The sequence below is a fragment of the Canis aureus genome, chromosome 9 (assembly GCF_053574225.1).
Source record: "Canis aureus isolate CA01 chromosome 9, VMU_Caureus_v.1.0, whole genome shotgun sequence".
NCBI classification, from domain to species: Eukaryota; Metazoa; Chordata; class Mammalia; order Carnivora; family Canidae; genus Canis; species Canis aureus.
Window position 1 is genome coordinate 44721681 of NC_135619.1, and position 25425 is coordinate 44747105.

The 25425-nt window shown below is 46.0% G+C and overlaps 1 protein-coding gene across 1 annotated transcript; it reads right to left on the reverse strand.

The window, feature by feature from the left end:
• Positions 1–2459: 2459 nt before the first annotated feature.
• PLEK2 (pleckstrin 2) lies at positions 2460–22486 on the reverse strand. Its single transcript, XM_077909705.1, has 9 exons — positions 22347–22486; positions 12669–12833; positions 8493–8674; positions 7448–7539; positions 6984–7171; positions 6650–6751; positions 5107–5190; positions 4089–4167; positions 2460–3000 (listed from the first exon to the last, which is right to left on the reverse strand). The coding sequence occupies exons 1-9, from the start codon at positions 22386–22388 to the stop codon at positions 2873–2875; spliced, it is 1062 nt and encodes a 353-aa protein (XP_077765831.1). The 5' UTR covers positions 22389–22486; the 3' UTR covers positions 2460–2872.
• Between the last annotated feature and the right edge of the window lie 2939 nt (positions 22487–25425).

Sequence of the window (25425 nt, forward strand, 5' to 3'; positions counted from 1 at the left end):
ACAATATATGGTATGAGGGGGAATTTATCACACTGGTCCTTGTTGGTGTACTAAGCTGCTTGCCCTAAGTTTGTAAATCAGGGTAGTAAAGTTTCTTGTTTTGTTTTTAAAGATGATGCTGCTTTAGTTATTTTGAGTATCATTGCCCAACTTTTGATTTTTTTTCCCCATTAACATATTCACTAGGTGCCACCTAGAGCTTCAACTCTTTATAATGAGTAGGGATCTGATTGAACACAGTTACAGTGATCTTTCTACATTTCCATCATTTTTATGTTTGAGAGCTAATTGTTTAAAAGGTATATGAATCTAAAGGTAAATAAATAATAAAGGTAAATAAACTTCATAGATAACACATGGTTTGAAGTTACAGTAGCCAAGGTGTAACAAGTCTGTTTCTGTTTCATAGATTTAATCTCTTAGGATACTGGCGGTACTAGATTTATTAATTATTCCTAAGAATAGCTATTTAAATACTTCAAAGATTAAACCTAACTCACCTTAATTGATTGAATACTAGACTTAATTCAATATTAAAGGGACTAGAACATAGAGTGTGTTGATAAAGAGTTTATGCCATTTTTGAAGGTTTGTCCCAGTTTAATTTAGCAGCCTCTACTAGCTTTTTAAATCCAAAAGTATGATCACTAGTATATGCCATATTGGGAATATTTAGAGGAGGATCTAGGTGTACTCAAAATTGGCACATGATTTTCACTTTGGTCTTTTTGAGGTGTTAAAAAACAAGTCGATAAAGCTTGTGGCGTGAAGAATGTCCTCGGAATGTATGAGGTACTCATTAAATGTTTGTTGTAGGCAGGGGAATTGAATTTCCACTTTGTTTACTGAATTTTTACACTTCAAAGGCAGAACCACTCAGAAATACTGGTGACTTCCATGGTGAGTGATTTTATCCCATGCAAGCCTTTGGCTTAGTTCCACAAGAATTTTGCAAAATTTACGATCTTTCCCAGAGAAAAGATTAATTAATACCTCACTGATACCATGAAGGAGAGAACTAATTAAACATATACCCTGCTGACCTAACAATATCACTTTCAAATATGAGGAAAAGCTACATACCCAGCTCTAAATGACCTGAGGAACAGATCAACAAAAACAATTGCTCAGTTTATCCAAATCTTGGATCTCCACACAAAGCCAAGCCTTTTCCTTAAAATGATGTCATCTCCCATTCTGCTTGTGAGGTAAAGCGGTTATCAACTCCTACAACTGAAAATTAGCAATAGTTTGGGTCTCATTTAATAAGTGAAATTGAAAAGTAGCTGAGAAAAAATGGGAACATTTCATTTTCTGTATTTTAGAGCAAAACAAGACAAACCAGTATGTATGTGGTTAATGCTCATTTAGTGGGAACCTACAGAGACATGGTAGGCATCACGGTTATTCAGCGGCCATCCTTTCAAACCCTTTGACCTAGCTACTTTTATGTGAAGAATCATTATATTAAAATGGTTTGGGATTTTTAAAAATTCAAGTACTATAGTACCTCGGCAAGAATTTCCCCTCATTCGCCTCAAGGTGATGGCCATCTACTTTTCCAACCTGAAGATTCTGATACCCCTATACAGAACAGGGTGCAGTTGTGCCAATTTGGAGTCAAGCCATCAAACCAAATGCAGTTTAATTTAGATAAACACCTGTTGATATTCAAAGAGCAATAAAACATTCCAGGGACATTAGACCTTGGTGAAATGCCAAACGGAAAATGGTGCTTTAAAAGGCAGTCTCTTACAATGTAAGGAATAAAATAAAACCTCATTAGCTTGGAATTCCTGATCATTCAGGTTGGGTATTCTAGACAAGACTAAGAGGAGGCAGTTCAAACTATTTAAAAGGAAAATTTTTTCCTTAAGCACTTTGGAAGTACCTACTCCCCTTAAATGTAAGTTACATATCTATTCATTAAAGGAAGTCTAAGCACTTGTACTTGGCAAGAATGCTGACAGTAGCTTGTGCCAGATTACTGTATAAACTTGAAAGTAATAAAAATGTTTTTAAAGATACTGTATGATACAGACTTTTCACTACTTCAGATTAACCTCCCAAACTGGTGAAGCTTCTTCGTATCTATGTCTCAATGTTCACTTTTAAACCAACATTTCATTCCTTAATTCTTTCACCGTTTACATCTTTCTCTGTCCTTTAGCAGCTTCTGCTCTGCACCTCTTTTCTGAGTTGCTGTTTTTCATAGAAACGCTGTAATTTTACTCTGTTGTATAGGTGACTTATCTCAACTGAGTCCATGATTTCTGCAGTGAATATGCTTATATAGGCTTATTTTTCAAAGCAAAACAACGTTCAAAATTTTGCCATCATCCCCATTTTAGGATGAAGCATTAGTGACAGATCACTTGGGATGTTTTCATAATCTTGCATAATAATTTGTATAGCCTCAAGCATGAAAAACCTATGAAAACTATAAAACTATACAGCAATTTTAATAGAAACATGTCAGTTTTTATTAATTCCAGAGAAGTTAGTTTTTGACAGCATTTCAGAGCCAACATGAGACTAGTGTTTTATTTAGTATTACAATATTGGCTAGTTAGTGTTACGACAGGAAAACCTACTTCGGTGCCAAAGGGATGGCTAGCTGTGAAAATGGATGAAAGTCAAGACACTGACGTCTTACAGCTGTTCTAGCGTTTCCAGGCTGTTGAAGGTGAGGAAGGAAATAGCACCACTGCCAATTGTGATCTAAGGAACTCCAGTCTCAGAGAAAGCCATACAAAATATTACAAAGAAGCTAAAAGTCTTAACACAATCCCATTCTCCAGGAAGTCTTGTCTGTACCATCCAGTAGGAGGGAGGAATCCTGGTTCTGTTCCTTCCGGAACATGTTCCCTCGTCACGTTAACTTTTTGATAGCTTCAATCCACTCAGCTCGCTCAGCCTTGCTGCTGGCCTGGATGTAATAGTGTGTGTCATCCTTGGTAATCACTTTGAAGAGATTCCCCTGGACATTTCCTTTAACCCCTAGGCAGAAGAAAAATCAGTGAGTAGATATCCATGTCTGCTTTCAGCTAGAAGTCATCTGAACCACAAACAAAAATACACATAATGAAGTATTTCTTAAATACCAATGCATGTGGTTAGGAAATCCCACCAGATGCCCACTTTCCTCATTTCGTCCTTTTCATTCCCCATCCCTCACCTGTGCCCTCCTGGCCTGCTCCCTGCACTAACCACAGATCTACAGTCCCATTCACATCCAAGAATCTGATACGTGGGGCAGCCCCAGTGGCTCAAGCAGTTTAGCACTGCCCTCGGCCCAGGGCGTGATCCTGGAGACCTGGGATCGAGTCCCGCATTAGGCTCCCTGAGTGGAGCGTGCTTCTCCCTCTGCCTGTGTCTGTGCCCCTCTCTCTTCCTCTCTCTCTCTCTCTCTCTCCTGTCTCTCATGAATAAGTAAATAAAAAATCTTTAAAAAAATAATCCAACACGTTTATGTTAAAAGTAGACAGATTTGGGATTTGACTTTAACTTTTTGAACCTCAATTTCCACATCCATAAAATGGGAATAATACACTGTTTTTCTTAGCTGCCTGTTGTGAGGTTAGTGTGCTAATAGATACTAAAGTGTGTTGCTAACCTTTAAACACTGTGTAGGCTACTATTCTAAGGTGAATGTTTATTTGCCAGTAAGCACAGAAACGGGAAAGCATAAGAGAGACAAGGATTTATTTAGTTGTGTTGTTAAAACATTAAGAACAGGGCAGCCCAGGTGGCTTGACGGTTTGGTGCAGCCTTCGGCCCGGGGCCTGATCCTGGGGACCCGGAATCGAGTTCCGTGTCAAGCTCTCTGCATGGAGCCTGCTTCTCCCTCTGCCTGTGTCTCTGCCTCCCTCTATCTGCCTCTCATGAATAAATAAATAAAATCTTAAAAAAAAAAAAAAAAAAAACCACTAAGAACACCCCATATGCCCTTTTCCCTAATTCTGAAATTGGCTCCAAAACCCACACTATTCATCGTCTCCTGAGATCTACTCAGCCCCCACAGCTCAGTCCACCAGCAGATCGCTGAGAGTGAGGCCGGGAGGAGCCCAAGGCCAGTTGCACCTTACCAGTGGGAACTCCATTATCCTCCAGAGCAGACACAAGTGAACCACGAAGAGAAAATCCACCCACTGGCCGGTTCTCCTCCTGCAGCAGAAAGAATTCCTGATTAGGCAAAGTGTGAATGCACAAAAAGGAAAAAGGAGTTGCACTCTTGCCCTGTAACCACCCTTGGGCCCGCTAAAGAAGTCAGTGACAGTCCTCTGTAATAGAAGATGAAGCTGAATTAGGACATCATGTGGTTGTGTTACATGCACCAGTAACAAGTCTGGGCTCTGTCTCACTGCTAGCAGCGGCAGGGCAAGGCCACACCCCGCCCTGGCCCACTGGCCTCTGTTGGCCAGCAAGGTCCCCGAGGGCTCCTTCTCACTCCTTGCAGTGCTCTCCCCTAGGGCTGGGATTCCTGACTGAAACTTGGAATGAAAAAAAAAAAAAAAAAAAAACTGAATGAAAATCATACATCTACCAAGACAAGGCCGAACAGGCCAGCTAAAAGGCCCTTTATCTTTGCTTTTGACTGTTATTAGATCAACTCCTCATACAATAATACATACTTATTATCCAAAACTCAGAGTAGCAATTCTTCGATTGATTGGAAAACAAGAAAATCCGTAAATTATGGCTTAAACAGTACATGGTAAAAGAAACTTTCCACAACATCGGTGGGGACAAAAAAAAATAAATGTTGGGGGCAGAATTCATGGGATTTCCGCACAGAAAGGGGCAAAGCGGCTGGGGAGCACCAGTTAGGAGTCTCCTTATCAGCCCATCCCACCCTTCCAGCCACACAGAAAGCTTTGCAGAAACTAAAAAATGCTTTGCTCTCAAAATAATGATAACCCTCTGGGCGGGCAACAACGTGCTGAAAGAGAGAAACGACCAGACCATTGAGTAGAGCTTGTATTGTGGAAGCGAGGGGACGGATGCCAGGAGAGAGGCAGGAAGTACAACCAGCTGCTGGTTGAGCTCGGGAGAGAAGGGACTGAAGCCTTACACCCAGCCACCAAGTGAACATGTGGCACTCACTTTGGAAGGGTCATAGTAATGCAGGAAAGCCGGATCCTTCCTCAGCACAAAGCGCCGCACCTTCCAGTTTTTCCTCTTGTGCCCCTGAGGCAAAGAAAGGGTTCAAAGTTCACCTGTGACAGCTCTGCTGTTTCCTCCCATGTCCCTGCATCTAATGCCCCAGACAGCTTGCTACAGGGGACTACTTTCTGGAACGAGTCCGCCAGAGACCCAAGGATTGCCACTGCAATGGCAATGTCCGTTGCCGTGAATGTCCCTGCTCAGAGACATTTTAGCAAAAATACTGTCACCGTTCGTTGAGTTGACAGAAGCAAAGAGGGTCAGCATGGAAGGAAAAGGGGAGCATTACCCAGACCGGCAGTCAGGGTGTAGGGAGGATGGGAGGCAGCAGGTGTCAACTGGACTAAGAACTCACAGGCAAACCTAAACCCAAGGGCACCAACTTTCAAGTGTCAAAATCAGACCCAGTTGCATGTATTTATGCGCACACATAGAAATTCTGCACCAGAAAAAGTAAGAAATGATCAATTACATGTTAAAGTCCAAATGTATAAGATATTGATGTGTATGACTCTCTGGATTCGCCCCCAAGATCCCAAAGCTTCCTTAGCCCTCCAGCCTGGAACATCCAGAGTCCCTCCCGCACCCTGATGGTGGCCTTCCAGGTACTTGCTACTTCCCCTCACTAGGCTCGCATCAGGCCTCGGAGGCGGGCCCTTTGGGGCAGATAGGCAGCCACATGCATGGTAAATAATCTAAGAGTAGATGGGGATCCCAATACGCAAGAACCAGGTGACAAGAGCAATGCGTGCCACAAGTAACAATGGGAATGGCACTGAGCACCATGTGTCCATTGTACAGTCGTGCACATTCACACGGTGTGTAGGATACGCACAAACACGAGGCATGTGCAGAAGGTCTGCTCACACTTCATGGGCTTGGACGTGGTACTTTGTTCACAGAACAGCCTGTGTGTCAGATGTGCCTGGAACAGGGATACTCCCCCAGACACGGTTAGGAGTAGGGGCCACAGTCCATTTTTAAACACTGACTTCACACTACAGGATTTCATCTTCAATCTACTGAAGTAGGTGGAGAAAAGTATTATTTTTTTTGTTCAAAAAGTGCATCAGGAAGGTGTACAGCATCCCACAGAGGAAGGCAGAGACCCCAGGAAGCGTCAGGGAGCTGAAGGCCAGCAAATGCAAAACACCAACCCGTAAGCAATGCCCTTCCAGAAGAGTGCATGCCCTGGGCAGGGCTGCAGACGTTTCCTAGTATTGTGATAACAACTTGTGTGTACTTTTATTCTGAATGTCTCTTTGTCTGGGTGTGTGTGTGTGTGTGTGAGAGAGAGAGAGAGAGAGAGAAAGAGATAGAGAGAGAGAGAGAACCAGCATGCTCATGCCTCCTGATTTGCTCCCTGCAGCTGCCACCAGCTCCTGCTGTAGCAGATTCTGCTGGTAAGTAGCGTCTGCCCTCTCGCCCTTCCCACCCTTTGGGGACATCCTGTCCATCTCCTGCCTCTCCAAGGCAGGCATACCTGCTTGGCCAGATAGCCTTGTTTGACCACTGTGCCACTTAACTCCATGGTGCTGAGACTCATTTCTTCCTTGGAGCTTATCTTCTTCTTATAACTCTCAGCCTAGTGAGAAAGGAAAAAACAGGGACTTTGTTACCAAAAAGTCCCAGTTCTAGACTCTGGGGGCGACCGCAGGGGAAAACGAAAATTCTCAATACAGAAAGCTCACTCCACCTGGAGGTGAAGGGGTGCCCAAGCCCTAGACCTTCGCCCAAAAATGTGGACTCCCAGCCCTCACTCTGTTGCATCCTCCTTCCCTGACCCAATAACAAGAGGAACTCCCTCCCTAACTTACAAAGGTGTACAGGGCTGTGGAGTCATCCAGGAACTGCTCGGCCAGATCTCCAGAGCGAATGGCTCCCATGCTTCGGACACCTACCGGCCTAAGAAAGTTCTCTTCCATGAGCATGGAGGCCAGGGTCACGGCCTCCAGACGGTTGGCAGAAAAGTTGTTGGAGATGAGCCAGTCTACCAGAGAGGAGCCTGCATTGGGGCAAGGGCAGCACAAGTCAGATGACAGGCTACAGATTAGCCTCCCTGGGGGTGCTTGACTGTGACCTCATTGACTTTAACCTCCTGGGCAGCCTTGGGCTGGACTCAAAAGCCAACCGAAGGCCCACCCACATGTGGCCATCTCAGACCAACCAGTTGGCCGGAGGCAGCTCTGGCCTCAACATAGGAGGTCAAACATGGCCGAGTCCCAGGTCACCATGCTCTGGTTTCCACTGCCCGCCCCAGCCCCCAAGAGGGGAGGTTCACCTATGAAGGTCTTTTTGTAGGTGCTTCCCTGCTCCATGTTGGGGCTTGGCCGGATTCCACTGCTGCTGTCATGCATCTTGTCCACAATGCGACTACACAAAAGGAAGGCAAAGGAGAGGGAACCCTCATCTCACCAATGCATATAAGGGAGGGGCCAAGGAGCAAGGTATAAAGGTATAAAGCAAGGGGCAACCGGTGTGATACATGTTACAAAGCAAGAGGAGTATTTGGGGATGCATCAGAATTTGAGAGGTAGGATTTCATTTCTATGTGAGACAGGTATTCCTTTTGTAGTACAATTAAAGAGCTGTGTGACTTTTCATTTTAAAGCAAATGAATGTACAATAAAAGACTTCAGGGCCTGGCACGGAGCTCTCTGGGAGCCCAGAAGTGGACTCGTCCTGTGTCTTTGACAGTTCTGCTATCTTGGAGGTTAGGGGGGGGTTTCCTGCAGATGAACTCCTTCATCCCTACTTTAGTGTACTGCCTCTACCAATGACCTGTTTTCTGTTCTGTGAGATGATTCTGGCCACCAGTGGAAAATCTTTTCTCATTTTCTATCTATGTTCTTGAGTTGGAAAGCACTTGAGATGAGATCTTCTTTATTCACATTTGTGTCTCCTGAACAGCCAGGGCATATAGGGAATGCAGTAGGCACTCAGTAACTGCTGCCCGAATGGATGGATGAGGAACCTCACCAAGCAAGAATGCAGCTGCTGCCTAAACACATCCTTCTTGCCACCCAGGCTGCAAATCAGACCAATGATTTGGCAAGTGGAGATTCCTGGGGGGCTGTGACATAGCCTGGGGCACCTTGGCTGAAACTGGAGGGAGGGTTTCAGGACACCGAAGTGGGCAAAAGCAGCAGAGGCCCTGAGAGGTTACTGGGAGCGGGGCAGCCAGGCAGGCCGGAAGGCCCTGCAGCACAATGGTGTACCGGACAGGCCCGTGGAGCAACATCAGAGCCCTACTCCCTGCGTCCCACAGACAGAAGAGGTCGCAGCAAAGCCAGGCAGGATGAGGGGTGGCGGGGCTGGGCACTCACTGTAGGCTGATGTGAGGGGGCAACTTGAAGGAGTTTCTCAAAACGTGGAGTTGCTGGACTTTCCCCGGTTGCCCTGCGTGGATAGCCCCCGTGATCTCAAAGGCCCAGGCGTCCCTCTCTTCTCGAGAACAGGCCTCCAGGAAGTACTCAGTGGATGTTTGAGTCTTCAGCTTAATGAGGAGCTGCAGGAAGAGATGGCTGGTCACACCAGCACAGAGAGACCCGCAGGCAAGGCAGCAAAGATGACAGGGCCACAGCAAACCCGGGACACCGAGGCCCAGCGGCTGCCAAAAGCTCAACCCCTCCACCGCGTCCCAGGGAGTGGTCTTCAAAGATTCCCCTGGCATACCTCAAGCAGCAGGGAGCTCTCCCTCCGCCTCAAAAGGTAAGCTTTCCCTCTGGCACAGACTATTGAGCACAGGGACTGCTTCTGGGCACTCTGCCTCCCCGCTTCCAATCCGCCTTCTAGAACCACAGAGACTAACCTGACCTCCCATGACGGCGGCTGTGCTGAAGTGGGAGATGCACTGGCTTTCAAGTCAGGCTGATGGGAATGCAAGTCCCAGCTCTGCCACTTAGCTACAGACGCTTGGGCACAGGAAGCAATGCCGTCGGGCCTTACTTTCTTCATCTGTCATGTGGGGGTACGAATAGCTACCTCAGAGGCACTGTTCGCTAAGCTCCCTTCAGCGCTCTTTTCTTTAGTCTCAGCATCTCCAGTCTCTCACACACTTCTCATAGGATATGGTTTCATCTCTTAACTGGTTCATGCTCTGCTACATGTTCTGCAGTTGGTCGACATTCTCATAAGCTAGGACCCCGGGAATGGAACCTGCTGCCCCAGGAAAGCTTTGAGGGATACAGGGTGGCAGGATCTGACTCAGTAGACTCACACTCTGTGCAGTCAGCTGAGAGTCTTTTTTAAAAAAGATTTTATTTATTTATTCATTAGAGACACAGAGAGAAAGAGGCAGAGACAGAGGGAGAGGGAGAAGCAGGCTCCATGCAGGGAGCCCGATGTAGGACTCGATCCTGGGATCCCAGGATCACAACCTGAGCCAAAGGCAGACACTCAACCACTGAGCCACCCAGGTGCCCAGCTGAGAGTCTTTTTGATATAGGCTGCATCTCCTCCATTCTTTAAATGTGCACAGAGGGTTTTTTTTTTTTTTTTTACCTTTGTAGGATTTGGATGTTGACCCTATTAAATTTCATCCAAGTAAACTGGACCTGCCGCTTCTGTTGGAAAACAGGTGCATTGTTTCATTACCATTCTGTTTTCTAATATATTAGTTCCCAACTTCCTTTGCTTGTAAACTTAACATCCCTCCTCTCAACTAACAACAAAAATGATGATAAGACAGGGCACCTGGGTGGCTTAGTCAGTTAAGTGTCTGTCTTTGGCTCAGGTCATGATCCCAGGGTCCTGGGATTGAGCCCCATGTCAGGCTCCCTGCTAAACCCTTCTCCCTCTCCCTCTGCCTGCTGTTCCTCCTGCTTGTGCGCTCTCTCTCTCTCTCTCTCTGTCAAATAAATAAATAAACTTTTTTTTAAATGGTGATAAAGACAAGGCAGGCTCACAGTCTCAAAGAATACCATGAGGCTGTTCCTCCAAGTTAACACTGACTCACTCATTAGCATTGTGGGAGAACAAAATCAACTTTCTGTTGGCAGTCAATATTTTAATGAAAGAATTTTAGGAAAGACTATAAAATTCCATGTGAAATCCACACATACTCTTATATAGCTTCCTTAATTTAAATATATACACACACATATACTTTATAACTTGTTCTTAGTGAACCTATGGGCTCCTCATGACCTCTTCCAGCTCAAGGACTCGTGAACCAGGCAGATGACAGACAATCTGAGAATTAACAGGAAGCTCACAACTCCAATTAGCAAATTTAACTTGTTTCCTTTTTTTAAGATTTTATTTATTTATTCATGACAGACACAGAGACAGAGAGAGAGGCAGAGACACAAGCAGAGGGAGAAGCAGGCTCCATGCAGGGAGCCTGATGTGGGACTTGATCCCAGGTCCCCAGGATCACGGCCTGGGCCAAAGGTGGAGCTAAACCGCTGAGCCACCCAGGGATCCCCAACTTGTTTCCTTTTTTGAAAGTTTTTGTATCTCCAGCCCATTCTACCAGCACTTCCCCTGTCTACTGTTCCTTAATAATTATTAAGGGGCATCGGGTCAAGAAGTTAACCTATAAATTCTGGGGTGTTGTTGAGAACTAGAGTCTTAAATTCACTTAGAAAAGTAGGTGTTTTTCCTCTTAAAATCATCTCACTTATCTGTAAATTTGTCTTCCTTCTTTTTTTTTTATTTTTTTTTTATTTTTTTTTTTTAATTTTTATTTATTTATGATAGTCACAGAGAGAGAGAGAGAGAGGCAGAGACACAGGCAGAGGGAGAAGCAGGCTCCATGCACCGGGAGCCCGACGTGGGATTCGATCCCGGGTCTCCAGGATCGCGCCCTGGGCCAAAGGCAGGCGCTAAACCGCTGCGCCACCCAGGGATCCCTTGTCTTCCTTCTTAAACATGAATCCAGCAAACATTTGCTAATCGTCTGCCATGTGTCCATAGTGTTTGGTCTTGTGATGCTACAAAGAGGAAGATGTAGCCCCAGTCTGCCCAGCCTGGGCATTCTCTAGCAGCCTTGCCGGTACCCAACAGAACACTACCCGGCCTGACTTTTCCCTCTTAATCAGCAGCACCTATAGGTTGGCAGTGGAAATTGTAGACGGACATTTCATATTTGCAGCCTCCTAGGCTGGAATGACACTCAATATCTACCTCTCCTTTGTCCTCAAATTCCAGTCATGTCCTGTGGACATATCATAATGTTTTCTTGTGCTCCCCCTACTTCTTGCCCTATTTCATGCCTCGTTATTTTAATAGCTCCTTTTGTTTTCTTGAGAAAGATTCAAAACTACAGAAGAGTACAGAGGTTAACAAAACAAATACCGGGAAACCCACCACCCAGAGTAGACTGTGTGAATATTTTCTTGTAATCAGGCTTGTCAATTGGTCTAGAAGAGTCAAAGAAGAAAAACATGATAAGAAAGAAGAAAAAGAAAAAAAAAGAAAAAAGAAAGAAGAAAAAGGTGGGTCGCCTGGCTGGCTCAGTCGATAGAGCGTGTGACTCTTGATCTCAGGGTTGTGAATTCGAGCCCCATACAAAGAATACTTAAAAAAAGAAAAAAAGGAAAGAAGAACGTGTAAGACCCTTCTTTATGGATCTAATAACTTATTAGGAACAGAGCGTAGTTCCTCATTTTAGTCCTTCTAAGAGCGTTTTCACCCATCCATTCTCTCACTCAGGACCTTCAACAACTCCGCATTTCCTCCGTCTGGCGCCAGCCAACCTCCCATTGCTCCCTCTGTGAACATTCCCCTTTGGCCACAGGGGCATCTCCAAATCTATCCCTGTCTCCCCTCACATTTACTCAAGACTTTCCACCTGCCCAGAACGTCTGCCTCTCTCCTCTTTCAGATCTTTGCCAAATCTCTATTCCTTCCAATGCTGTACCTGACTCAGAGCCCATAATTACATCTTCCTCCTCTTCGGGAATACAGTGTTCTCTACAGCTAATTATGTTTGTGCCAACATTTGGAATTCGGAATGTTTTTTAGTTAACCACTTGCTTTCATAATAAGATTAATAACTCAAGGAAAAACGCTCTTACCACTTTCTCCCTTGACTCCTGCAAGCCTAGCAGATTTCTCGGCACCTGATGGGCCCTCCAAAAATGACTAATTCAGATATTTTTTTGACGATAGGGTTGAAACTGCACCTGACTTTAGGAACACATACCCCCCTCAAGGGGATGAAAGCCACCATATTAAATTCCAAAGAAGCACTAATTGCTCCCATTTGTGTAGTGCTCCTAGCCCACAAAGTGCTTTGACAGACCATTAGCCTCTCATGATCCTCGGCACAATCATGGGAGCTATCAAGGTGTCATGAACTTACCCCATTTTATAGATGAAGAACTAAGGCTCAGAGAGGTTCAATTACTTGCCCAACATCACACATCTGGTACGTAATGCAGCGGGACTTCAATTTAGGTTTCTCAATGATAACTCAGCTCTTCACCCACACCACCCTCACCAAAGAGGCCAGAGGTGGGAGAGTCCAAGGCAGGGGAACAAGGGCCTTCACTTACCGGTCGGTTTTCATACTCCAGGCAGGGGCAGGTGATGGTGCAGCCATCCAGAAGGATCCGGCCCTTGGGAGGGGTCACCTTCCGACCCCCATCAAGCTTGTAGTACAGCAGTGTGTTTTGCCGAAGGATGAACCATCGCGCCTTCCAGTTGTGGACAATGTGACCCTGAGGACGGACAGGAGAGCCCTGCAGTGAGGCAGCTGAGGGGACAACACTGAGTTCGGGGAGAGGTGTCTGTCCTACGGCACAGGTATCCAGACTGTGCCATGCCATCTACTGTTCAAAAAGGGAGACAGCATTATCTTTTTTAAAAACCTCATTTTATTTTTTTTTTAATTTTAAAATAATTTCAATTCAGAGTAAAGCTGAAGAATAGTAATAAAGAACTTTTTTTTTTTTTACAGAATCGTGTAAGAGTAAATTTTTAACATGATGTTCCATCACTTCTGAGTATTTCATGTGTGTCTGCTACAAAAAAAGGGGTGAGGGGAATATTTCCAACATAACCATCACGCAACCATAAACATCAGGAAATTTCCAATAATGTTATTTTCATCGATTCCACAACCCCCATCCAAGTCTCGCCAACTGGCCCAATAGTGTCCTTAATAGCCAAAGGATCCAGTTCAAAATCATACCTTTTATTTTCATTTTCATGAAAAAAGCATTATTTGTCTGGATCTCCTTATCAACTCTTTTGAGTATGTAACAAACATCCTTGGCATTGACCTTCCAGTTCCCAGTTGACCTTTTCTGTGATTATAAACCTTGAAAGAAACTGCAAAGTAACGCAGAAAAGAAAGTCCTATCACTGGGAGTGTTAGCCATTGCTAACACTGTATTTTCCTAAAGTCTTTTTTTCCTCTTAGTTTTTATTTTCTGGTTTTTAAAAAAATCAAGACCATGTTACATATAGTTTTATTATCTAGTTTTTGTTTCGTTGAGCTTTGCAGAGCATCTTCTCACGCCAATATATTTCTTTGAAATATGTTTTTTAATAAGCACAAGGTAGATGCAACATTTAGTTGTCAATCTGCTGTTTGTAACTGAGGTTGTTTTTTTCACTGTTATAAACAATTCTGCAGTAAATATCCTTGCACATAAATTCTTATCTGCATCTCAGATTTTTTTTCCCTTAGGATATATTCCTAGAAAGAATATTACTAGTCAAAGGACGTGAACAATTTATAAAGTTGAAGCCACAGTCTAACAGTGCTAAGGACCCTAATAATCTTGCTAAGGGGCAAGCCTAAAAGGCAGGGTATTTTGGGGGGTGTTCTCGGGTGAGCCATAGAGCCAATGGACAGGATAGTCAGGTAAAGGCAAAGAGATAGATCAACAGATAAGGGAATGTCTACTGAGGAATCAGAAAAGAACGGGGTTAGTATACACTTATTAAAACAACTTTCCTGGCATATTTCTCAGAGCAGAGCCCAATAAGGATTAGATTCTAACTAAGAGAGATGCGCTTTATCTGAATCAGAGACCATTTCCCCAATTCCCTCATTTCCTTACATTTCCTAGCATTTATTAATTTCAAAGGCTCCTTGAATTCGCCTATCTGTGGTATTGTGATTGCTCAGTGATTCTAAGTGCTGTTAGGGAACCAAAAGTTGTAGGAGTTGACTGAGCAAGCACTGGGCTGTGCCCAAACAGAATTTACTACGGCAGCTAAATAGAACTTCTAACCACGTTAATCTGACAAGAGTTTATTAACATGTCTAAGTGCTATCACACTGCCTGGTGATCAAGCTGTTCATGTGAGATGACTTTCGTAGTCAAGTTGAATTTTACATTTTTTGCTCTTTCCACTCTGTCCCATACTTAGGATCGGCATGTAACACGACGGTTGACAGGTTTTCTTGACGTGGGCAGATGTATTTAAAGAAACAAAAAAGATTGGTCTCTGACTCCTCAGCAACAGGGGTTCTCTACTGCTCTCCATGTGGCCCAAGCTCAGGTCCTCTTTCTCGATGACCTTGTACTGAGGGGCTCCTGGACCAGCATTAGCAGTCAATTGCTGGCTCAAAAGATTGTGTACAGGGGATTCCTGGGTGGCTCAGCGGTTTGGTGCCTGCCTTCGGCCCAGGTTGTGATGCTGGGGACCTGGGATCGAGTCCCACATGAGGCTTCCTACATGGAGCCTGCTTCTCCTGTCTGTGTCTCTGCCTCTCTCTCTCTCTCTCTCTGTGTGTCTCTCATGAATAAATAAATAAAATCTTAAAAAAAAAAAAAAAAGATTGTGTACAGGAAGAATGCAATCCTGGCTGATGAGGGCAAAATAATCTTAAACCTTAGGACACAAGTGTTATGGACTAAATTATGTCCCCCTTGGCACACACACATTCATATATTAAAGCCCTAACTCCCACTTGATGGGATGAACTCTGGGTGTTATATGTTGGCAAACTGAATTTAAATAAAATATTTTGAAAAAAAAAATAAAGCCCTAACTCCTAATGTTGGCTGTATGTGAAGTTAGGGCTTTAAAGAAGTGTTTAGGTTAAAATGAGGTCATGAAGTGGGCCCTAACCTAATCTGACAGGGGTCCTTAAAAGAAAAGGACACTCAGGGCAGCCTGGGTGGCTCAGTGGTTTAGTGCTGCCTTTGGCCCAGGGCATGATCCTGGAGACCAGGGATCTAGTCCCTCTGCCTCTCTTTTTTTTTTTTTTTTTTTTAATTTTTATTTATTTATGATAGTCACAGAGAGAGAGAGAGAGGCAGACACACAGGCAGAGGGAGAAGCAGGCTCCATGCACCGGGAGCCCGACGTGGGATTCGATCCCGGATCCCTCCCTCTGCCTCTCTTTCTCTCTGTGTGTCTCTCATGAATAAATAAATAAAATCTTAAAATAAAAAGAAAGGACACTCAGACATACAGAGAGACATCGGGGAGGCATATGCACAGAGGAAAGACCACCTGAGCACACAGCAAGAAGGTGCCCATCTGCAAGCTGTGAAGAGAGGCCTCAGGAGAAACCAAATCTGCTGACAACTTGACCTTGTACCCTACTTCCAGAACTGCAAGAAAATAAATCTCTGTTTAAGCCATCTTGTCTGCAGTACTTTTGTTCCAGTAGCTCTAGCAAACTAAAACAACAAGGAGAGGAGAAACGGGGGCTTGGAGATGTTAGAGAGAAAAGTGTCACAAACAGATGTTGAACAGAACAAACCAATATGGAGAATCTGTTCTTTTCTGGACAAAACACTACATTTTCCAGAATCCCTGCCACAAAGGTAACAGGTAGGTGACTAAGTTGCTGCCACTTCCAGGCATGGGGAACTGATGCGTATTTGGCAGTCACCAAACAGAGGGAAATGGGGATTTCTGGCAAGAACAGTGTTGGTAGAACAGATTCTTTTGACACCCAGTCCCCAGAGCTATCAGGGACAAATGGCAAATAATGTCAGCAGTGATGTTTCCACTAGAAATGGCTGGTGGTGCTGTTGGGTATTTTTGCCTGGCTACATTGTCCCTGGCTGTATAGCATCCTAGCTAGGTTCTCTGGCCCTCCCAAGTATTCCTGAGGTACTTAGTAATTAATATTCCTCCATGAAATCCCTTTCTGTTCAAACTCACTACAGTGGAATGTGTTTAAGAGCAACTACGAATCCTGCCAGCGAAGGAGAGAGGTCTGAGGAGAAAGGCTAATAAGCAAGGATTTACTGTGTAGGTAGAAACCCTGAAGAAGCTGGTGACCCTCATAAAAAATGTTCAAATTCTTTGACCCAATAATTCCACTTCCAGGGATGTGTGCTGAGTAAATCATCCAGGATATGGAAAAGGTTTTATGTATTGAGACACTTTGGATCATTGCTTATAATAAAATAATACAAAATACTCTGTGTAACAATACCATGCCCACCGTGGCTGCAGCAGAGGGATTCCAATCCCAACAGATGGCAGGAAAGGTCACTGGTGGAGCCCTCAAAGTCAAACCCAGCACTCTGAGCCACCAAGAAGCAGAGCGCCCATAGTCTTTGACCCAGGCAGGCAAAGCACTTTTACTTATGTTTTTTCATGTGATACCTAAATATAACTCTAGTAGTTATTTTGGAAAATTCCTGAAGGGATACCTCAAGAGAGTTAATAATTATCATCTCTAAGGACTAAGACTGGATACAGGGCAACAGGAATGAAAACATATGGGGCACCTGGATCAGTCAGTTAAGTGTCTGCCTTCAGCTCTGGTCAGGATCCCAGCGTCCGGGGACTGAGCCCTGTGTCAGGCTCCCTGCTGAGCGAGCCTGCTTCTGCCTCTCACTCTGTATACACGCACTCTCTCTCTAATGAATAAATAAAATCTTAGAAAAAAAGAATAAAAACTTATTTTTCAATTTACAGCCTTGAATACTTTTCTAGCTTTTAAAAAAATTCATAAGCATTACTATTTTTACAATGGAAAATGAACTGAAAGTCAAATAAACTAAAATCCTGATGAGACGACTAGGGAAATCGTTCATTCATTTATCTATTCATTCAACAATCAATGACTAACGACTACTGCACCAAGCACTGTGCTGGCAGCAGGGAGACAAGGATGAGTAAGACTCTGACCTAAGACAGTGGAGGAGACAGACAATGGTGCCAGCTAGTGTGATAAGTTCTAGGACAGATGATTGGTGGGGTTCTCCGGGACCCCACCTTCTGATATTCACACCCTTATATAGCTTCTTCCCACATGGTATAAGGGTTGGTCCATGTGACCAAGAGACTATGGCAGAGTGATTATTTGTTGGTTCTGACCTTAGGTTAAAAAAGACCCTGTAGCTTCAGTCTTGGGGTCATATTCTCTCTCTCTCTCTCTCTCTCTCTCTCTCTCTTTCTCTCTCTCTCCCCCATGTATTCCGGGAAAGCTAGCTGCCACATCATGACCAGCCCCTACACAGAGGTAAGGAACCCAAGGCTTCCAGACAGCAGCCAGACGAGTTGCAATTGGATTCTATAGCCAGTCAAGCCCTCAGAAGACTGCCACACTGGGCAACATTTTGGCTAGAACCTCATGGGAGATTTGAATCTTGCAGCTAAGATGTTCCTGAACAACCTGCCCCTTGGAAACTGTGTGAGATAAATGTTTGTTGTTTTAAGATGTTAAACTTTGGGATGATGATTACAGAACAGATAAATAATATATATCACAATGCAAACCCCAAGAAGCAGCTCAATGGAGGAGGAAACTCAAAAGAGCATGAGTGGGGTGACATAGGCTCTCCGAAGGGCTGATGCTAGGGCTGAATCTGGGAAGTTATGTGGAGTTAGCTATGTCAGGAAGGCAGGGAAGGGAGAGCTTGAGTCACTTCCACTTTTGAGAAACTCCAAGTGGTTCTATATGGATTAGGCTCAGAGGCCTGTGGGCAAAGCCCAGAGGAAGTGATGCCGGTCCAGTTAACCAACAGGTTCCATGTTGTAAAGTTGATCTTTATACTGCGGCCAGAGAGGAGTCCTTGAAGACTTTTAACTAGAAAGATGACGAAAAGCTTAGCTTCTCATGTTTAAAATATCACCCTGACCACACTGTGCCAGAACAGCTGAATGAAGCAGGCCAGACTACAGCAGGCAGCTCACTTGGAGGCTGCGGTAATAATCCACAAAATGGAAGGAGAACACCATTATCCCTGGTCTACAGATAAACACGCCATGCTCAGAGGAAACAAGGAACTGGTTCAAAGCCACCAGGTAAAGGGAGTCAGAGGCCAAAACCACAGTAGTATAGCTGAAAAAATATCCTAGGCCTCACTCTACCCAGGCAGTTTCCTCCCTCTCTGGGCTCCTTATCTGCAAGTAACTGGCTGAGGCCAGAGGCCTGCTAGACCACAAGTGATTTAGGGTCCCTAGGACCCCTGTGGAGGAAGGAGGGGAGTCCATAAACTGGGATAGCAATCCACAGCTGGGCTTAAGAGGCATAGAATGTTACAGCAGGAGGGACCCTTTGTAAAAGTCCATACAACTCCCTAACTTTAATGGTGAGGAAATTAAGGCCCAGAAAGTTCTTGCCCAAGACCCTAATCCCCAAAGAAGCAGAGATGGTACTTGCTATGGACTGAATTATGTCCCCCTAAAAGATATGTTGAATTCTTAAGCCCTGGCACCTATGAATGTGATCTTATTTGGAAATAGGGTCTTTGCAGATGTAATCAGGATAAGATGACATCATACTGGATTAGGGTGGCCCTAATATTAAGTGGTGTCCTTATACAAAGAGAATTTGGATACTGAGGTACACAGGGAGAAGATGGCCATGTGATGATGAAGGCAGAGATTGGAGTAATGTATCCACAAGCCAAGGAATGCTAAGGATTTCCTGTGCAAGGTGATGGTTAACATATATATATATATATATATATATATATATATATATATTATATTGTATGTATTATATACATACATATATATCCGCCTCTCATTCCTGGCACAGAGATCCTGAAACTCTTGTAATTGCCCTGGTGATAGGAGCACTCTCTATTCTCATGAACTGACTCCGGTGGGCTTCTGGATGAAGGCTGGTCATCCTTAAGAAAAAGCCACATTTAGTAGCTTGGAATTTTCAGTGCCACCCTCATTCTCTTGAGAAGGGAGAAGGGCTGAATATGAAGTTAATGATCAATCATGCCTATGTGATGAAGTCACCATAAAATACCAAAGTATGGGGTTCAGAGAGCTTCTGGGTTAGTGAATACATGGAGGTACTGAGACTACTGGCATGCCCGGAGAGGACATAGAAGCTCCAAGCCCCTTCCCACATACCTTGCCCTACACAGTTTTTCCAACTGGCTGTTCATCTGTGGCAATTATCATATCCTTTAATAAACTGGCAAATGTAAGCGTTTCCCTAAGTTCTATGAGCCACTGTAGCAAATTAATTGAAATGGAAAAGGAAGTCATTGGAACATGCACAGGACACCCCACTGGTCAGAAATACAAGTGATAACCCGGGCTTGTGACCACTGTCTAAAGTATGGGTAGAGTAGGGTGGAGGTGGTGGAGGGCAATCTTGTAGGACTGAGCCCTTAACTTGTGGGATATGATACTGTCTCCACGTAGTGTCAGAATTGAGTTAAACGGCAGGCAATGAGCTGGTGTCACAGAGAATTGTTTGGTGTGGGGGAAACCTCCATACATTTGGTGACCAGCCCTGTCAGAAAGGAAGTATTCTGTATAAAAGAAAGCAGATTCAAAATATAAAGGCATAAATAGGGAAGAACAAGGTTTTTCCCTACATCGGATAGAAAAACCTGGGTTTTTCTTTTACAGCCTCCAAATACCAAAGCAAAAGAGGCAAGGGAGGACTGTCCCCTACGGGTTTCAGAGGAAGTATGGCCCTGCCAACACTTTGATTTCAGACCTCTAGCCTGAAGCCGAACTCCTTCTAGACTTTTATATTCTATGCCTATTTTTTCCTTATTAATACCTTGTATATTCTTACTCTTTGGGTTATAATATTATAAGCATTTTTTGCAAAACTATAATATACCTAGTCATTTGTGTATGTGGGGATATACAGGTAGCTTCCAGGTTTTTCACTACAAAAATAACTTTGTTCATCAAGTTTTAATGGTATTTCCTTGAGATAAAATCCCACAAAGGAAATTTTTAGGCCAAAGCGTGTTAACATTGCCATGTCTTTTTCTAAGAGTGTCATGCCGGGCAGCAAGGCCTGAAGTGCCTCAGCGTCTTTGTAAAGGAAAAGCAATCTTGCCCGTGCTGATCCCGCTTCCTTCCCCCTGGCCCTCCTTTAAAGCTAGGCCAAGTGAGTGCCCTGCATTTTGCCTGGAGCTTTGCTTCTTTCGTGTCTGGGCGGGAGTAAGAGCCAAATCCATCATGCCCCTGCCCGTCTCCGGCTTCACCCTCACCAGTGAGGACTGTTCAGTACTCTGGGCTTCCAGCTCAGGCCATGTCTCCCATTGTAAACCCTCCTAAATCTCTGGAATCCCGAGGCCATAGCTCTGCAAATTCTCCAGCAGGCACAGAAGCTGCTGTTGCCACCAGGAGGAAAAGACGTTAAGGGGGAAGAGGAAAAGCTGAGATAGATCCGTGGGTGGGCGGGAACTGTGAGCTGTGCCTCCGCCCCCTAGGCCAGGTCCCTCACCTTTCAGGAAAGGGTGTGGCTTTCGTTTGCCTCAGGGCCAGCCTCCACACTCCTGTGTTTGGGTTTGGCTGGAATAAGCTTCCCGCATTTCAGCCAACCCCCTTCCGTGGGCTTTTGGGGCTAAATCTGTTGACTGTCTTCATCTTCCTGCACCTTGGACTCCCTGAGCCAGCCACCCAGGTCTGGGCGGCCATCCCGAAGAGAACTCACGTCCTTCCTTCCCTCTTTAGCTTTCCTGAGTCTGTATGGTGGTGGTGGTAGGGAACGGTGGGAGGTAACCCCAGGAACAGAGGGAGGCCCCTACCGGGGCGAGCTATCTGGACAGTCAACAACACCCTCCAAGACCCTTGCCCAAGTCACGCTCTTCCTCTCACCTCATGAGCTGCAGGAAAGTGGGAGACTGCAGAAGCCCTGCCACAGGTTGTCTCTCTGGGTGCAGCTGCCTCCACAAACCCAGAGGGACCAGCCTATCGCTCTAATTACAGTGGCTTGGAATTTGGTACCTGCTGTGTCCAGCTTGACCCTTGATCAAGTAGGCATTAGCCTACTACTGCTCCTGCTTACAGTTTTGAGCAAACAACACACCCGCCCTCCTATATCAAATAATGTGTGACATAACATGGCTATATCACCCACTGACCTGAAAGCCATTTGAGACTTCGCGAAGGGCGCTCTGGCCACCAGAGGAGGCAAAGCAAGGGGGAGCCTCTTCATCCATCCCTCTTCGTCCATCTCCCTCCCAAAGCTATAATCTCAGTAGAAGAGCCAAAAGGATCATCCCCAGATTCTAGGCTCTGCCTCTATGCCCGTATAAACCCTTAGTGTGAACAACTATGTTCAAAGAACTCTAAAATCTCGAACTTCCTCTTGTTGCTACTCTTTGGCTCATGTTCCACCTTGCTCTGTGAGTCCTGCGTCTGTCTGGGCTCTTGCTAGCTGAGGGGAAGGCCTTGCGGGCGTGGGCAGGGACCGAGGACCGAGGGTGCAGTCCCAGAGAGTCCTGGGGCTCTGGGGCAAGTCTCATCCTTCTGCCCCCTCCGTCTCCTCACCTGGAATTCAGTGATAACGACACCCACCCTGCGGCGGACAGAACAAGGTGTGGGCTCAACCTTGGTGGGTCTGCGCCTGCTCCAGCACCCACCAGCGTCCTGAACTGCTTCTCCTTGGGGGAGAGGGAAGAACGCGGTGCCCACGTGCGCGCTGCGGGCGCGCGGGAGAGCACAGGGGCCGGCCGGGCGCGGGGCGGGTGCAGCAGCCGGGCTGCCCCCTTGCCGGGGTGGGCAGGGGGACCGCGGGCGACGCTCCCCAGACGGGCGCTGCGAGCCACAGAGCGCGCTGCCGGTGCGTTAACGGCGCGTATTTCAACGCGGCGCTCCCCCGAATTAGCTGCCGCAGCCTCGGCGCCCGCCTCGGGAGCGCCCCGCACCCCACATCACCGGCCTACGGGCTGCCCTCGCCGGCGCCCCGGCCGCTCTGTTGCACCCGAGCAGGGCGCCCCTCCGACAGCCTCCCCGCCCGGCCGCGCGGCGGGGGAGCCGGGCCCGGGGGTCCCGAGGGTCCCGGGGGTGCCCAGGGGCCCCGGCGCGCTCACCCTCTTGACCAGGAAGCCCTCCTTGAGCACGCCGTCCTCCATGTCCGCGCGCGCCCGCCGGCCTCCAGGTGCGCGGCCCCCGCGCCCGCTGCTCCCGCGCCCGCTGCGCCCAGGGAGCGCCCCGAGCCCGCCCGGGCGACGCCTCCTGGCCCGCGTCCAGGGCCCGCGGCCGCGGGGCCTCCGGGGCAGGAAGTCACGCCCGCTCGGGGCCGCCGGCGCGCTCGCCCCGCGGAGGTGCCCGGGGGTCTGCGGCGGCCGCCCGGGGCCCAGTCGCCAGCTGCCCGCGCTCCCCGCCCCGCAGGGCGCCCCATCCCGGCCCCCCGGGCCCCCGGGCCCCCGGCCTCAACCAGCCGCCTGCCCGGCACTTACCGCGTGGCCCCCCGAGCGATACGGAGCTAAAGGGAGCGCAGGATCGCCAAGAATCCGGAGTCCTCCCCGAGCTCAGGGGAAATGCGAGTGGGCAGACTGCATGGACTGGAACCAGGCTAGGAACTTTATCCCGGGCCTCTGGTGGGGACAGAGCAAAGTTCCCATTCGCAAAAAAAAAAAAAAAAAAAAAAAGTCACAGGTTTAAAGAAGCAGGCACGGATTGCAGGAGCCCTCTGCCTCCAAAATACACCCTCTCACCCCTCCCACACCCCCCCCCCAAAAAAAAAAGCTAGAGCTGGAGATTACATCATTAGGGGCAAACTTGAAGGAAATGCAAGCAACTCTATCTAGATACATTCTATTTTAACACAATATTTTTGAAAATCACCAATAATGCAGAAAATCCGGGATGAACAAAGTAATCAAAATTGTAAATGAGGACAACCAATTGGAGCCTGAAACAAAAGGAAACAAAAGTGATACTGATTCTGTCCAGTAACCCTTAGGACACAATCAGCTTGTTCGTTGTTTGTACTGAGTGTGAAAGGCCTGCCCCCCCTTCGGATTGTTCACCGGGAAGGGGAAAGGCCCCAGATGCCCAGGAGGGGAGAATAGTTTCTGTTGGAACAAAGTACTCCAGGCTGCTTTTCAGAGGCAACCTGGGGCGAATTCCCAAACCACGATGGATACTCCCACTGGGAAATGGCCCCCCTTCAGCCTTCTCACTGACTGACTTCAGATCTCCCAGTGAGTCCAAAAGCAATGGGGCAACCACTCCATTTCAGAATAAACAGAGACTCACCTTCTGAAGCCAGGTCTGTAGTGCATGCTAGGTTTTATTTAACGCACAGCAACTCCATTAGGTTAGTTTATTATCCCTTTTTTTCTTCCCCAGCAAAGGAAACTGAAACTCAAAGCAGTTAAATAACTTGCCCAAGGTCACACAAAGTAGGATTTTCATCAACTCCAGGGCAGTGTGATGCTCAGTGCTTGGGCTGGGAAGAGGAGGAAAGAATATGAACTCTGAAATCTTGCTGGGCTCAAACCTAGGACATGAGAGGATAGAATGGGAAATTCTTACCCTCTTTGGCTCCAAGTATAGTCTGTTTATCTGCTTCTTCTTCCCAAATGCCAGGAAAGCAGGCATTGTCACAGATTGACACAACTTTCTAAGGCTTAGAGAGGTGGCATTACATTTTATGAGAGGGGCTTTTAAGTGAGTTTACAAAAATGGAAGAGGAGGAAGAGTGCAGTGGCACTTACCAGGAGGTGGAAGTTACTTACCTGGCACTTACCTAGCAGTGCCCTTACCAGGAGGAGGAAGCTAAGGTCTCGGCATACATAGAACCTGGTTCCTATCCTGGAGAGGCCCGTGGTCCAGCCCACCCTCAGTCTGACTCACTGGACTCAGGGCATGAGTCACACTCCTTCCTCACCCAGATGAGCTACCAGCCCACCCGGGAACCACACTGACATAAGCCTGATTCAACCATAGGGAAGAGGATGAAGACAGAGGAAGCAGATAGTGGTGAACAACTGAGTCTTAGGGAAGGGAGAAGGAAAAGGAAAGAAGCTCAGAACACAAGAGTTTATCTTGCTTTCCAAGCAGACACCCCTCTCTTCCCTCTCAAGAGTTAGGCTGATGTGGAAGGATCCCTGACTCTCTCAGAAGGTCAGATAATATCTAGAATGTGTGGGTTGTAGAGAGCTATATGATCAGTGTTTGGGTGTAGGTGATTCATAAAGCCCAATGTGAAATTCCACCATTAGAGAGTCATTTATTTAGCTATGGATAAGAATCCACTGTTTAAGATACTTGGAGAAAGGTGAATCATGGAGTCTTACAATGAATACATTGACTTAATGAGTGTATCAAAATCATAGAATCAGAATCTAATCCTTAAATCATCCAATCTAGACACTTCATTTTACAAATGAAAACTCCTGAAGTCCAGAGAAATAAAATGACTTGTCCAAGGTCCCACAGCCATTTCATGGCAATGCTAGGACCAGAAAACAGGCTAACAGTGTAAATACTTCAAGGCTAGCTCTCAGCAAATGCAGGGGCACTTCCTTCAGCAGTATCCTGCACCAGAGCAGCATTGCCATGAGCTAGTAACTACACAGGCTGAAAGAGTTCTATCTGTGAAGCCAGAAAAGACTTTAAGCAATGTTTTCTATGTTTTCTTTCTGACCATAGATAATTTTTGTGCTCATTATAGAAAATTTAGAAAATACTAAAAAAGAATAAGACCACCCAAATCCCATTATCCAGGCAGATAAGTATTTTTACATACATATATATTTTTACTTAAAAATTCTTGAACTTTGTCTTTTTTCATTTATCATTTATAATAGCTAATAAGCATCTTAGCAGATCATTAAAAATAGTTCAAAACGTAATTTTAATGGTTGAATAGCATTTCATCATACCTGTATCATAATGTATTTCATCATTTCCATTTAGGTTGAATTTTCTGTTCCTGGGTAAATGATGCTATGATAAATATCCTAACACATAAACATTCTACCACATTCCTTATTACTTTAGATAAATGGGGTTTTTAAAAAAAGATTTTATTTATTTATTTTAAGAGAGAGAGCGCGAGAGCTCGAGCAGGGGGAGGGGCAAAGGGAGAGGGAGAGAATCTCCAGGAGACTGCCCGCGGAGGGAGGAGTCCAATACCTCTGGGCTCCATCCCATGACCCT

What these genes read in the sequence shown, in the direction of transcription:
- PLEK2 (XM_077909705.1), bottom strand. Translation starts at nt 22,388, where the DNA reads ATGGAGGACGGCGTGCTCAAGGAGGGCTTCCTGGTCAAGAGG. An exon ending in AGGGCTTCCTGGTCAAGAGG is followed by an intron (nt 12,834 to 22,346) that starts GTGAGCGCGCCG and finishes GTCCGTCCTCAG; the next exon opens with GGTCACATTGTCCACAACTG. An exon ending in AAGGCTATCTGGCCAAGCAG is followed by an intron (nt 5,191 to 6,649) that starts GTATGCCTGCCT and finishes TCTTTGCCTCAG; the next exon opens with GGGCACAAGAGGAAAAACTG.